Raw genomic sequence first — 14,925 nt, 5'->3', positions numbered from 1 at the left:
TGAAGAAAAAAGGGCAATTCTCCTTACTGTGTACTTGCTCCTTAATCAGCATTGTGGATAAAAAATTTGATCATTGACCTCATTGTTTGCACAACTGCGATATGAAATGCTTTGGAAGGCTTTGAATTTGTGAAGGATGCTGAATAAATACAAGTTCTCCAATGCCTACTGTTTAATTTTAAAAGTTCTACTGTTTCATGTGAAACTCATGTATGAAGCTTTATTTAAACTTGTTGATGAACAAGAAGATAAAAATGTAATTTGGTACAAAAATTGAACCCTTTTTAGAAGGTTCAATTGTTGGAAAACAAAACCATTTTAATGCTTATTTCTCATGCTGTTCTTTAGATAATGATTGACACTTCTTCTGTCTAGGCAAAATTATCTGGATGTAGAAATAAGCAAAGTATCAGTGCAGCTAAGGTTTAAAAGTATTTACTTACACAAGCGTTTAACTTTACACACTTGGACTGAATCAAATTTATTGCATCCTAAGATTGTCAAAAAATAAGCAACTGGAACACTGCTGTAGGAAGCGTGTGTGAAGGCGTTGTTTCATTGGAGAGTGTTTAAATGTTAAATTTCATGCTGAATTTGAGTAATGTGCTTAAAATCCTTAAATGGTGAATATATTGTCTTTAATAAAAGATTATTGGTTTGTTTTATTTAAACCAAAAATGATTTGACAGATATGCCATGTGAAGACAATAAGAGACAGAGTTGGTAGGAACAGTGGTTGAGGAGTCTGGAACCATAGGATATAAACGTAAGCTTAATGAGATATGTTTTGCCTGAGATGGTCAGCCACGACCTAATTGAACAAATAAAACAGAAACCAGGGCTATATCTGGGAATAAGTTAGATTAGTGTTTAAAGCAAGGAGTGCACAGGAATAAGGAAATGACGTGGGAACATGGGGTTATGACTCCTCAGAAGTTCCTTCATTTGAGGAGAAATTAGGCATGCTGCTGATATAAAGGATAAACATTTATGCACATGTTTAGAACTGAACAATTAGTGTCTGTGTTGCCATTCCTGTGTATCCAGTAAACTTTGCAAACTCATCTCTAGGGATATTTCAGTATCATTTAAATGGAATTCAGTATTTTTCATTAACCGTTACGTACATTTTAAACATGTATGCTGGCAGTTTGGATGTAATATTATTAATTGTATTGCAATTGCTGGGCAAAAAATCCCAACTAGACAGTGTTTCTGAATGTGCAGTGATTAAATGGACATGCAGATCTAACAAAATAAACCTGTAGAGATTTGATTTGTTAAATTTATAGGATCATCATTATTAACACATTTCGAGTCCTTTGGCCATGTGGAGATATGAGAATTAGGACTGATGCCATTCTATAGATTTTAATGGGCTTACTTAAATGCATTTATTAAGTAATTTTTAAAAGTATTTCCCATTTAAACAGTCTTACATCACCATGAGATAACAAGGTGTAGAGCTGGGTGAACACAGCAGGCCAAGCAGCATTAGAGGGGCAGGAAAGCAGATGTCTCAGATCTCGACATTACTTCTGATGCTGCTTGGCCTGCTGTGTTCATCCAGCTGTGCACCTTGTTATAGCAGATTCTCCAGCATCTGCAGTTCCCACTATCACTAGAAATGTCATTGTTTATTGCCTGTCGCTCATTGTTCTTGAGAGGATGGTGATGAGCCGTCATCTTAAACCACTGCAACCTGTAGTAGGGGTTCTCCCAGAACTGAGAGTTCCAGGATTTTAACTTGACAGCAGCTAATTGTAGACTAAGAGAAAGCTTCAACTCCCTTTTTCTTTAAAAAAAATCAATTCATTGCCCATCAGTTGCCCTGAAAAGTTGATGGTGAACCTTCTTGAACTGTTAGCAATTTGGTACAGCTGAATGGTTTGCTCAGCCAGAAGACAGTTCCTAAGTTAGCCATAGTGTTTCGGCACTGATTGTCATGTGAATCAGACTAACTAATGACACTGGTTTCCTTCCCGTGTGTGTGTGTGTGAGTGAGTTTAGTGGCAGTGCAACACCTTTATAATCACTTTTGGTGATGCCAGCTTACCTCTAGTATCTTTCACCATGATACTTCTTTTAAATGAAGACTATATGTTCTTTTTGGGATGTGCAGTACAGATTGATGTATGTGCTTTTTAAGTTTTTAATGATCCGCAAATCTTGTTTTTAAAAAAAAACCCACCAAGGACGAGAAATATTTCTTCAGAGATTTTTGTGGTTATGTCATGTTGTACTAATAAACTTCCGTGGTCTATTGATATCTTCTTTTTGCTTCCCATTCTTTAGATGAACCTGAAACTCGTGATGCTTGGTGGGCGGAAATCCGACAGGAAATCAAGTCACATGGCAAAGCTCTTGGATGCCATGCAGTGGTTGGATACAGTGAATCAACCAGCATCTGGTGAGTGTAATTTTTCTGTTAAGTCTTTTGTATGTATCTTAGACATGATACAGGTGAATACAGTTACATGCAGTATATTTCTTCTAGTTTGCTATACGTATTTAGACACATCACAGCAACCAATTTTTTTCAGCGTTATTTGAAATATTAAAGTCAAAAACCCAGACTTTCAATGTGTGTATATATAGTTTCTGTATATACGAAAATGCATCTATAGATAGGCAAGTAATGGCACATTCACAAATGTTGTGCCTTTGTTTAACATTAGTTGCCTATTAAAAGAGAAGACCGGTTTCGTTGGGAGGAGAGGCAGGGTATTGTTTTATTTAAAATACTCTTCCTTTTTCAGTTTTCTGCTGAAGAAAATCTGTATGGTAAGACATAGTCGTGTCCTTTTACCATTGCTACCCTTGTCAAGGCGGATGTTTTGACCTGTTGCGTCCCTTTAACTTCCAGTTTGGTTTCATTCTGTATTGGGCCTAAGACAGACTATATAAGCGTATAAAAACAGCAAACAGAATCAAAAACCAGTTAAGGCTAAACAAATGGCTCTTTACTTAACTGCATGTAGTATTAGAAGCAAAAGAAATTGATTCATGGCATGGTCTTGTAGCTTTTACAGGGGCTATTGTTACAAGGACATCAAAGCTGAGAACTAAATATTCAGGGTAGTGAGACTTTTTGAAGGGATAGGAAAGGATGGGGAAGTTGCTTGCTTAGTATGAGATGGAATAAGTTCAGTTGCAAGAAATACAATTGGAAGGGATGATCTTGAATCGGAATGGGTGATGGTGAGAAATAAGTGGAAGAAGACGTGGCAGAGGTTGTCCATCAGCCCTCTAACAGCGGCTGTTCTGTAGGTTAGAGAATGAATCAAGAGGTAATACGTAATGCAAAAGAAAAAAGCCATACGTTAATCATGGTGACTTAGTGCATTTGAGAAAGCGAACTTCACAGAAGTAGCCATGAGGGAGAATTTTGTGGATCTGGACAGTGACAAGGCTGTTTTGGATTAATGACGTGTTATGAGGTCAATTTAAATAATGATCTTGAAGTAAAAGATCTTCTCGGGAGCAGTGACAATAGATGGTAGAATTTGGCATTCAGTTCGAGAGTGAGAAACTTAGGTCGGAAACAACCATGCTGAACTTAAGTAAGGATAATTATGTATGCATGAGTGTGCAGTTGGCTGGAGCGGACTGAGAAAGGAGTTTAGCAAAAGAAAAAGCCAAGTGTTTAAGAATATAGTTCATGACTCTGAGCAAAGATATATCCCTGTGAGGAAGATGATAACCAACCAGGGAGGTTAAGCATAATATCAAATTGAAAGAAAAAAACACAACATATCCAAGATTAGTCATAAACCATTGGTTTGGGAAAGTTTTAAAAGCCAGCAAAAGGTGATCAAAAAAAGGGAGAACATAAACTGGGGGTAAATTACTAGGCAATATGAAATTGAATACTAAAATGCTTCTTTAAATAAATAAGTTGGAAAAGAGAGGCCAAAGTGAGCATAGGCTCTGTAAAGAATGTGGCTGGGGAAATAATGGGAAACCAGGAAATACGGAACTGTTTGTTAAATACTTTGCATCAGTTTTCACCATAAAGGACACAAATGGCATTCTGACAGTACAAAATAATAGAACTAAAGCAGAGGGGATAAAAATAAAAATTATTAGGGAAGCTAATGAGGCTAAAGGCTGATAAGTCCCCTGGATCTGATGAGTTTAATTCTCAGATATTTTTAAAAAAAAATTCAGAGCTAGTGGATGATAGTAATCTTTGAAGAGTCCTTAGACTCTGAAAATGTCCCAGACAATTAGAAAAGTGCTAACTTAACTCCCCTACACAGAATTAGCAATAGTAGTGGTGGAGACCAGCAGTGTTGTGGATTTGGAGGTTGGTGGTCTTAGATCTGATGGTTTTGAGCTTTGATGTTTACACCGAGGTGAAATATAAATCCGATGTGAAATGCAAATCCAACGTTCAACCACAGAGTGACCATGGAAAAAAGATGGTGCCAAAGCTAATGAATGGCATTACTATAGCTGAGTCCCCCACAAGCCTTCGAATCCCAGAATATAGCCTTAACTAAAGGGTTATCAGGATCAGCTACATAAATACATGGGCTAAAAAATGCAGATCAAATACTGCATGTTTGCAGTAAGTCACCTCCCGACTCCCAAAACATTTTTCTTCCTGTCTACGTGGCACAAGTCAGAAGTGTCTTGTCTCTTCGTTTGTTTGGGTGAATGCAACTTATTGAATATCAGCTGTGACAAAGCAGCATGCTTGACTCATACTCTATCCATCACCTTAAATATTCACTCCGTCCACAGTGCCATATATTGAAGCACTATATGCCATCTAAAGTTCAGCTAAAGCAATTCGGCAGATTTGCTCGACAACACCTAAACCTGTGACCTCTACCATCTGGGAAGGCAGGGACAACGACCCATCATTGGAAATACATCACTGCTCCTTCATTATTTCTGTGTCCTGAAATGTAACTGAAATTCCCTCCCTAACAGCACATGGACTGCAATTACTTAGGAAGGCTGCTTGCAACTATCTTCCCAAAGGCATTGACGGTCGGGCAGTGACCGCTGACTTCACTCAGGATGCGTATGACTCGTGAACAAATAAGAAAACAATTGTTTCTACTCAGCCAGCACTGGAGATTGGACAAGCTATCTGATAAATCAGATAAGCAGAGGGGTCAAGAGATGTGTGGGTGCGGGAGAGTGAATGTCATCAGCTTACATGTGAAACTTGCCTTAGTTTTTGTTTCGGTCACTGAGTGGCAGCATTATGGTGGGAAGGAAAGAGGAGGCAAAAGTTTAAGTGCTTTAGGAGAGCCCTCAGAAGTAATGGTGCAGGAGCATAAAGAGAAACCAATGGAATTAGTTCTTTCAGCTATGTCTATATAGATATAAGTGAAGCTGGTGAAGTGCAGACCATCCCTGGCCGTAAGGTAGAGAAAAGGTGTTAGAGGAAAATGGTTGATCAAATTAAAGGTTATGGCAAGACCAGTATGAAGGATCGGTTTATCTTGGCCATGGTCACACAGAATATAGTTTGTGACTGTCCAGGAGTCATTTCAATACTGTACTGTAGAAAGATGGAAAACTTATTAGTGGGGTTTGGACGTGGAATTGCAGAAATGTTGGCACAGGTGTGCAAGGTGACGGTTTTATTGGCTTTGGAAGGGAAGGGGAGGCTCTGCATGGGGCAACATTAATTGCCTGTCCTTAGTTGCCATCGAGAAGTTGGAGATGAGCCTTCTTGAACCACTGCAGTCCACATAATAATAACATGTAGATGGTGTGCAGGCTTTGGAGAGTCAGGAGGTGACTTACTTGCTGCAATACCCCTACCCTCTGATCTGATCTGATCTTGCAGCCACTGTATTATGTAGTGAGTCCAGTTAAGTTTCTGGTCAGTGTAACCCAAGGTTGTTGTTAGTGGGGAATTCAGTGACTGTAACACCATTGAATGTCAAAGGGCAGTGGTTAGATTGTCTCTTATTGGAGATGGCCACTCCTGGTTTTTGTGTGGTATGAATGTTACTTGCCACTTGCCAGCCTAAAATTGGATATTACTCAGATCTTGTTGCGTTTAAAAATGGACTGCTCCAGTATATAAGGAGTCACGAATAGTGCTGAATGTTTTGCAATCATCAGTGAAAAGCCCTACTATGACCTAACGATGGAAGGAAGATCATTGATGAAGCGGCTGAAGGTGGCTGAACCGAGGACACTACCCTGACGAACCCCTGCAGCGATGTCCTGGAGCTGAGGTGACTGACCTCCAACAGCCACAACCATCTTCCTAAGTGCCAGTTATAACTCCAGTGGAGAGTTTGCCCCCTGATACCCATTGATCCCAATTTTGCTAGGGCTCCTGAATGTCACACTTGGTTGAAGGTGGCCTTCATGACAAGGGCTGTCACACTCACCTCCCCTCTGGAATCCAGCTGTTTTGTCCATGTTTGAATCAAGGCTATAATGAGAACAGGAGCTGAGTGGCCCTGGTAGAACCTAAACTGGGCATAATTGAGCAGTGCTGCTTGATAGCACCTTTGACAACACCTTCCATCTAGCGAGTTTTGAGAAGATTTGTAGCTCAGGTTGAGGTTCTGGATGTGAGTTTGCTCGCTGAGCTGGAAAGTTAGTTTTCAGACATTTCGTCACCATTTTAGGTAACATTATCAGTGAGCCTCCGACGAAGCGCAGGTGTTATGTCCCGCTTTCTATTTATCTGTTTAGGTTTCCTTGGGTTGGTGATGTCATTTCCTGTGTTGGTGATGTCATTTCTTGTTCTTTTTCTCTCTTTTTCTGGCTATAGAGCCAATCTACCATCCCCTGAGAAAAAGAACAGGAAATGATATCACCAATGCAGGAAATGACATCACCAACCCAAGGAAACCTAAACAGATAAATAGGAAGCGGGACATAACATCAGCGCTGCTTTGGAGGCTCACTGATGATGTTACCTAGAATGGTGACGAAATGTCTGAAAACTAACCTTCCAGCTCAGCAAGCAAGCTCATATCCAGACACCTTCCATCTCTTTACTGATGATCGAGAGTAGACTATTGAGGGAGTAATTGGCTGGATTTGATTTGTCCTGCGTTTTGTGTAGAGGACATACCTAGGCAATTTTCTCATTAGTTGGGTAGATGCCAGTATTGTAACTGTGTACGAACAGCTTGGCTAGGGGAGCGGCAAGATGTGGAGCACCAGGCGTCAGTACTATTGCCAGAAAATCGTCAGGACCCATAGACTTTGCAGTATCCGGTGTCCCCAACCATTTCTTGAAATCAGATGAAATGAATTGAATTAGCTGATAACTGGCATCTGTGATGCTTGGCACCACTGGAGAAGGCAGAGATGGATCATCTGCTTGCTCCTCTGGTCCAGGATTGCTGCGAATGCTTCTTCCTTTCTTTAAAAAAAAACAAAAGAACTGTGGATGCTGTAAATCAGGAACAAAAACAAAGTTGCTGGAAAAGCTCAGCAGGTTTGGGAGCATCTGTGGAGGAGAAAACACAGTTAACGTTTCGAGTCCAGTGACCCTTCTCAGAAATGATGGTTGCTGGGAAAACGTGGGTTTATTTGTGGAAAATAGGGAGCTCAGTGGGGTAGGGAGTAAACATAGGATAGAGCCCAAAGAGAGAGAGAGATGTTGGACAGACAAAGGAGTTGCTAACGATCAGCCTGGGAGGGTGAATAGTTGTGAATAGAGTGACTAATCACAGCGGGTGTGTAGTGGCAGGCTATGTGATAACAAGGCCTGGTGTGTGGGGTTGGGGAGCTGGGACATGGGAGATTTTAGGCCCTAAAATTATTGAACTCAATATTGAGTCTGGACGTCCCCAAGCGGAAAATGAGGTGTTGTTCCTCCAGCTTGCACTGGGCTTCACTGGAACACTGTAGCAAGCCGGAGACAGATGTTGGCCATGGAGCAAGGTGGTGCGTGGAAGTGACAAGCAACACGTAGTTCGGTGTCTTTTTTTGTGAGCAGAACGTAGATGTTCTGCGAAACCATTGCCAAGTTTATGCTTCGTTTCCCCCATGTAACGGAGACCATATTGTGAGCGGCGAATGCAATAGACTAGATTCTTGGAATTGCGGGTGAAGTGTTGCTTCACCTGGAAGGTATGTTTGGGCCCTTGGATACTGGGAAGGAAGGAGAGAGATGTTGCACCTTCGTCAGTTACAGGGGAAGGTGCCATAGAGCTGTGGGGAGGTATTGGGGGTGAAGGAAGTATGGACCAGCGTGTCCCGGAGGGAATGGTCCCTGCAGAAGGCGGACGAGGGGGCGGAGGGGATTATGTGTCTAGTGGCGGCATCCTTCATCCTTATGTTTTCTGCTCATGTATTGTCGTCTTCTGTCACTGAGGTGGAAATATTTTTGCAGCCTCCTCCTCCTCTTCCATTGAGTTGTTTAATTATCCACCAGCATTCATGATTGGATGTGACAAGACTGCAGAGCTCAGATTTGATCTGTTGGCTGTGGGCCGGGCCTGCTTAGCTGTCAATCACACGTGTCTAATGCTGTTTGGAGTACAAGTAGTCTTGTTTGGTAGCTTTACCAGGTTGACCTCTCCATCTTCAGATATGCCTGGTGCTGCTCCTGGCATGTCATCCTGCACTCTCCATTGAACCAGGGTTGCCCTTTGAATTGATTATGGTTGAATGAGGGATATGTGGAGCCTTTAGGTTGCAGATTGTGCTTGAGTACAATACAGCTACTATTGATAGCCCTCGGAGCCTCATGAATGCCCAATCTTGAGTTGCGCAATCTGTTCCAAGTCCCATTTAACATGGTAATAGTACCACACAACACAATGGAGAGTGTTCTCAATGTGAAGGTAGGAATTTGTCTCCAAGTGGACTAGGCTGTGGTCACTCCTGCTAATGTGGTTATGTACAAGTGTAGCTGGCAGATTGGTAAGGATGAGGCCTAGTATGTTTTATCCTCTTGCTGGTCCCCTCACCATCTGTCACAGACTCTGCCTAGCAGCAAATTTTTTAGGACCCATCCAGCCTGATCAATAGTCATTGTTAAACCCCAAGCAGAGCACATTTTGCTCTCTTCCTACCATCAGTACTTGTCAGGTAAGATGGTATGTAGTAACCAGCAGGAGTTTTCCTTGTCTATGTTTAACCTGAAGTCATGAGACTTCATGAGGTCCATAAGCAACTCCCACCTGATTGTATACTGCTGTGCTGCCATTTCTGTTTGGCCAGTCCTGCTGGTGAAACGAGACCTATCCAGGGATGGTGATAGTGTTATCATTGACATTGTCTGTTTGGCATGACTCCATGAGTATAACTGTGTCAGACTGTTATCTGACTAGTCTGTGAGACAGTTCACCCAGTTTTAATAACCCAGATGTTAGTAAGGAAGACTTTGCAGAGTTGACAGGTCTGTTTCTGCCACTGTCTTTGCCAATGCCTAGGTCGCTGTCAGGTGATCTGTCAGATTTCTGTTTGTTTTTTATTGTTGTTGCGAGTTTATAATGATTAAGACAACTAAGTATCTTACTAGGCCACTTCAGAGGGTATTTATGGGTCTGGAGTCACATGTAGGGCAGACCAGGCGAGGATGGCAGATTTCCTTCTCTGAAGGACTTTAGTGAATCACTTGGGTTTTTCTGATAGTTGATAGTGGTTTCATAGTCAGCATTAGAAATGTACAGCGCAGAAACAAACCTTTCGGTCTAATTCATGCATGCTGACCAGCTATCATCCATTACTCTCGTTCCATTTGCCAGCATTTGGCCCATATCTGTCAACCCTTTCCTATTCATATATGCGTCCAGATGCCTTATAAATGTTATAATTGTACCCATCACCTCTGTCAGCTTGTTGCATACAGAGGTGTCTGAAGAGGCCGCCCCATAGTTCGCTTCTAAATCTTGCCCTCCCACTTTCAACCTATGCCCTCTAGTTTTGGGCTCTCACACCCTGGGAAAAAGACCTAAGCTATTCACCTTATTCATAACCTCCATGACCTGTAAGGTTACCCCTCAGCGTCCGACTCTGCAGGAAAATAGCCTCAACCTATTCAGCCTCTCACGATAGCTCAAACCCTCCTACCCTAGTAACTTCCTTGTAAATCTTTTCTGAACCCTTTCAAGTTTCATAACATATTTCCTGTAGCATTAGATTCTTAAGTCTCTTTTTTTGTACTGAATTCTAATTCCACTGTCTGCCCTGATGGGATTCAAACCTGGGTCCCTGCAACATTAACTGTGTTTGTTTCTGGATTAATAGTCTCGTGACAATACCACTAAGGCCATCACCTCCCCATATTTTCAGGATGGCAGCAAAGTAGTGGGGTTCTGCGTGGGCTCCTGTGCCCAGGGCTTGTCTCCTGCCTTCAGCTTTTTTTTAAACTTGCTTTTCCTCTTTTTTTTTCTCTTTATTTTTCCCCCTTTTTCCTTTTTTTTTTCTTTCATGTTATTTGAAACCTTTTGCGTCAGGGTCATCAGTATCGGCATGGCAGTGAGAGTGGGCCATGTGCAGAGTTACAGCAGCGTCCCAGTGGTCTGAGCCAGCAGCAACAGCAGTAAGTTTGTGACACCTCTCAGCCGTCAGGGTCGGTGGCAGCAAGGCCACAACTCCTGCGGCCAATTGGAGGCGGCTGCAGCAGGGATCCAGAGGAGGTTCCCAAGAATGATCCCAGGAAATGAAGGGCTTCTTATATGAGAGTGGCTGAGGACTCTGAATCTGTACTGGATAGAGTTTAAAAAGAAGAGGGAGGATCTCATGGAAACTTACAGAATACTGAGAGGCCAGGATGGAGTGGACACTAAGAAAATGTTTCGATTTGTAGGAGAGATAAGGAGTCAAGGGCACAGCTTGAGGGTGAAGGAGCTACACTTTAGAACTGGGAAGAGGAAGAATTTTGTCAGTCATAGGGTAGTGAATCTGTGGAGCTCTTTGCCTCCACAGCCTTCTGCAGCAATATTTTTAAGTGCCTTTATGACCGTGATAGGTTTTTGATTAGTAAGGCAATCCAGAGTTATGTGGAGGAGGCAGGAGAATGGGGTTGAGAAACATATATCGCCCGTGTTTGAATGGCAGAGCAGGCTCGATGGGACAAATGGCCTAATTCTGCTCCTATATGTTGTGGTCTCATATCTAAAGGTAATTTTGCTATCTTTTTTCACCATAATTACACCATATGTGGTTAGCTATCCTTCTGTGTCTCACCATTTAAATCAGTGTTATAAGTATTCTGTATTTGAAACGGAGTTTTGTTTTTCTAGGCATTCTTTTGTTTGACGCAACACCCCAGTAATTTTCTGTTAATTTGTTTTCCACAGTGAGGAAGTCTGTATCTTGTCTGCTTCAGGCACTGCGGCTGTACTGAACCCAAAGATGCTTCAAGACTGCAGTATGGAAGGCTGCAGTGAACACAGGTTGTCAAGGCAGCCTAGCTTCTTTTCCACAGGGTCAGAGAAGGGAGAGTTTGATTTTTTTCTTCAGTGCCAGGATAGTGCTTCTATATTAGGGTAGGTTAAACTATTACAGTGAAGGGGGCAGGTCCAAACAATTCATTTCGTTCTACTAACAAAGTTTGAAATTTGGCATCGATTTGGCAAGAAATTGAAATGCTGTTGTTGTTACCTAACAGCTTGCATCAAGGTAACTCTAAAATACTAACAATATTTAATATTGCTCGCTGATTTGTCCATTCATTACTGGTGAACATGTTTTGTGTTTATTGTGATCTTGATCAAAAATTCAGAAAAGTCAAACTGAATTGTGATTTCAATGATGAATTAGCAAAGATCATGCATTTTATGTAAATAACTAATATGCTTGATTAAGCCCCTTTATTTCTGAATGTCCTACAGTAATAAGTCTATTTATCTTTTTAGCTAATTTAAAATAAAGCCAAGTGGCTTTCATTCAGAATCCAATCCTGTTATTACCACTTTGACTAGAATTGTTTCGGATGTATATACTACTGCACAAAGTGTGTTTTATTATTATGGATTGTCATAGTTGGGAATGCCTTGTATGTGGGTGAATAAAATTAACAGCTAATCTTTTCTTTTTAACTGCAGGAAGTTAGCAACAAGATGAAGGTGTATTTTTATTCAAAAGACATGAGAAATGGCTATATTGACTATTTTTAGAACTCTTAAAGAGCCTCTGCATGCTATTTTCCAAAGATTTACAAAAAAAATGTTCATTTATTTGAAGATTGAAGATTTCACTGGAATGTGTCTCCTTTATGCAGGTTGGATGACACGTCGTCCCAGGGCTGCAGTTTCTGTCACATTCCTTATGATGAGTTAAATATGCCTTTCCCTGCACATCTCACATATTGTTATGTTTGTCGGAAGCAGAAAGTTCCTGATGTTCTCTTCACCACAATTGAACCTCCCTTAGAAGCGGCAGTAACTGGAAAAGGCTGCTTAATTCAGGCTAGGTAATGCCCTCTTAGAGTTAAGGTCATTTTGCACTGCCAGTATTTTTGCATTTGATGCAATGATTAGGGTATGGTGATATCTGCTTATTTCGGTGACCTAGGCTGTGTCGTCAAAAGAAGAAAACTCAGGGTGAGGCCAATGCCACAGCAATAAGCAATCTGCTACCTTTTATGGAGTATGAGCTTCACACTCAGCTGATGAATAAACTTAAACTAAGAGGAATGAATGCACTGTTTGGCCTAAGGATTCAGATTACAGTTGGCGAAAATATGTTGATGGGTCTTGCTGTGAGTAAATGTTCCATTGAATCTGACAATACAGTGTTAACCCCCTAACATAAATCAACATTCACATGTTACACTCAATTTTTTTTTACTGTGTTTAAGCTTTGGTTATACTTGTAGGGAGTTTCAGAAACTGAAGTAAAAATCTGTTCATTTTCCTGTCACAAAACTGCAATTTTTATGCCATAGTCTAAAGCAAGTAAGTAGAAAGTCTGCATTGATTCAGGATTGTAAAAAGGTGGAGTAAATATAATAGTAAAATGCTGCAAGTGCTAGAAATATGGCAGTTGAACATAAAACAACAACCTGTGTTTATATAGTGCCTTTATTATAATGAAACATCCTAAGGTGCTTCACAGGAGTTGTTATATTTCACTGGCACAAGTTTTCAGTCCACTGGGAGATGCAGTGATGGAAGGGACTTCACTCTGACTAGTGCGAAGAATGATCCACATCCCATAAAAAGGGGGACCTCGCTGCAAGTCATGGGCATTCCTATTGCAACACGTTTTTTTATTTGGAGAAAGTGAATGGCGACCAAGGAGAAGTTGCTCAATGTAAGAGAAAGTTCAGCTAGCCAGAAGAGCTTGGTGGGTTTATCCTCCATTCAAGGAAGCAGTGGAGGAGATGCAGGGTCGTGAGAGTGGAAGGTGGAGATGTAGCTGGGTTTGAAGGTCTTGCTGCGCAGGAGCTGATGAGGGCTAGAAAGTGGTGAAAGATGTCAAGAGTTTTGTAAGGCAGGAAGAGATTTGAAGATATGAAGACAAAATGAAGTTGAGTTGAATCATAAGACTCCAGTGCCTGATGAGATATAAGAGTTTTTGGGAGATGAGTATGAGAAATGTTTTTACATGAAGGTGGTGGAATACACAACTTGTTATTAACTGTTGCAACAGAAACTGTAACATTGTTCAAGAGTCAGTGCGATAGGAAATAAAAGAATATAGAACAGAGAAAGCAAATGGAGCTAAAGCTATCAATATCAAAAATTAATTACTGTCTAAGTTGAAATTCAGTGTAAAAAAAAACTCTCAATCTGTAGTAAGTCTAAAATCTGTACTTATGGTTCATCAACATTTCCATTTAAAACCCCTATTCATATTTATAATTGAAAACGCTGTGTTTTTATTTTGATTTAATATTTTCCTTTGTGTCTTTGTTCTAGTCTGCAACTGGTGTATATTTGACTGCGTTGCCCTCTCCAGGTGGTATACAGATTGCAGGGAAGACTCCCAGTGACTCTTCTTATGAACAGCATATTTCAAATATGCAGAAAAAGATTAATGATATGATCATAAAGAACAGGGAAATCTATGAGATAAATCCTCCAGTAAGTACAAACATATTTGTGTGAGTAAATATGGACCAAAGCAAAATGGCTTTGACTTTGGTGGGAGCATGTTCCTTTTCGCTGAGATTGCTTTGTACTAATGCAGTGAGGAGAATAACTTTCACAGTCACTTATTTAAAGGTGAACATTTGTTTAGGAAATCTGTAATGACAAGAATCTTTAATTGTGAAATGAAACAATTACAAGCATTTAATGGAAATAGAAGATTCTAAGTCAGTAGTTCCATGCAACATCGTTGCTTGAAATTGAAAACCTTTGACCTGTTCAAGTTCTGAAATATGCAGATGTCTAAGAAGTGAAACAACAGTAAGAATCGCATCTTCCTGCCCAAGAGGTTGCAAGTTCATGCTCCGCAGTTGTAGATAATTGTCAGTTTGACCTTTTGAACCACGTGAGCCAGAGGAGAAGGAGGATGTCGTAGAGTTTGTCTCAGACCTTGGTGTAACATTTGTTGCTTCATGACCATAAAATTGCGTTGGCGCCAATTATGGATGAATAAATGAACCCTTTTACTACCACACCTAACCGAACCCCACCCTACCCAAACCCAGTTGGAGGGCTTCATGTAGAAAGAATGCCATCTGAGGAGTAAAGAGGGCAACTAGTAAAGAGGAGTGAAGTGATAGCAATTTAAAACTTGAGTCAAAATGTTCCACTTTTACACGGTATAAGCTAATTTAAAAAGTAGTATGAAAAATAACTTGAAGTACGCAAATACAATACAGCTGCAATATGTTGTTTTGGATTATTGTGTGTGTTTAGTAGAAACTGCATAACTAGATAGTATGCAGTTAGCATGCACTGCTTGTATGAAATACCCACAAAGTGTCACAAAAATCTGGGCTCTTTTGTCATGCTCCCCTCCCCCACAAGGCTACTAAAGACGGAAATCAGTTGAAAATGGAGGTTGATAGATTTTTGTTAG

The 14,925-nt window shown here is 40.7% G+C and overlaps 1 protein-coding gene across 15 annotated transcripts in view; it reads left to right on the top strand.

Annotated features, from left to right (window-relative positions):
* The window catches only part of c2cd5 (C2 calcium dependent domain containing 5), a 112,090-nt gene that overhangs the window by 54,942 nt on the left and 42,223 nt on the right, over positions 1-14,925 (top strand). For 8 of the 15 annotated variants that reach the window (XM_048553764.2, XM_048553767.2, XM_048553763.2 and 5 more), the window contains 5 exons: positions 2,296-2,410; positions 11,250-11,438; positions 12,173-12,364; positions 12,466-12,652; positions 13,815-13,979. In XM_048553764.2, the coding sequence (XP_048409721.1) occupies positions 2,296-2,410; positions 11,250-11,438; positions 12,173-12,364; positions 12,466-12,652; positions 13,815-13,979 (848 nt within the window). The remainder of the gene's footprint in view (positions 1-2,295; positions 2,411-11,249; positions 11,439-12,172; positions 12,365-12,465; positions 12,653-13,814; positions 13,980-14,925) is intronic. The other 7 variants (XM_048553766.2, XM_048553768.2, XM_048553773.2 and 4 more) reach the window with 1 other exon arrangement.

The sequence above is a fragment of the Stegostoma tigrinum genome, chromosome 25 (assembly GCF_030684315.1).
Source record: "Stegostoma tigrinum isolate sSteTig4 chromosome 25, sSteTig4.hap1, whole genome shotgun sequence".
In the NCBI taxonomy this organism is placed as follows: domain Eukaryota; kingdom Metazoa; phylum Chordata; class Chondrichthyes; order Orectolobiformes; family Stegostomatidae; genus Stegostoma; species Stegostoma tigrinum.
Note: the sequence above shows the minus strand (reverse complement) of the source record. Positions and strands in the feature narration are given on the sequence as shown.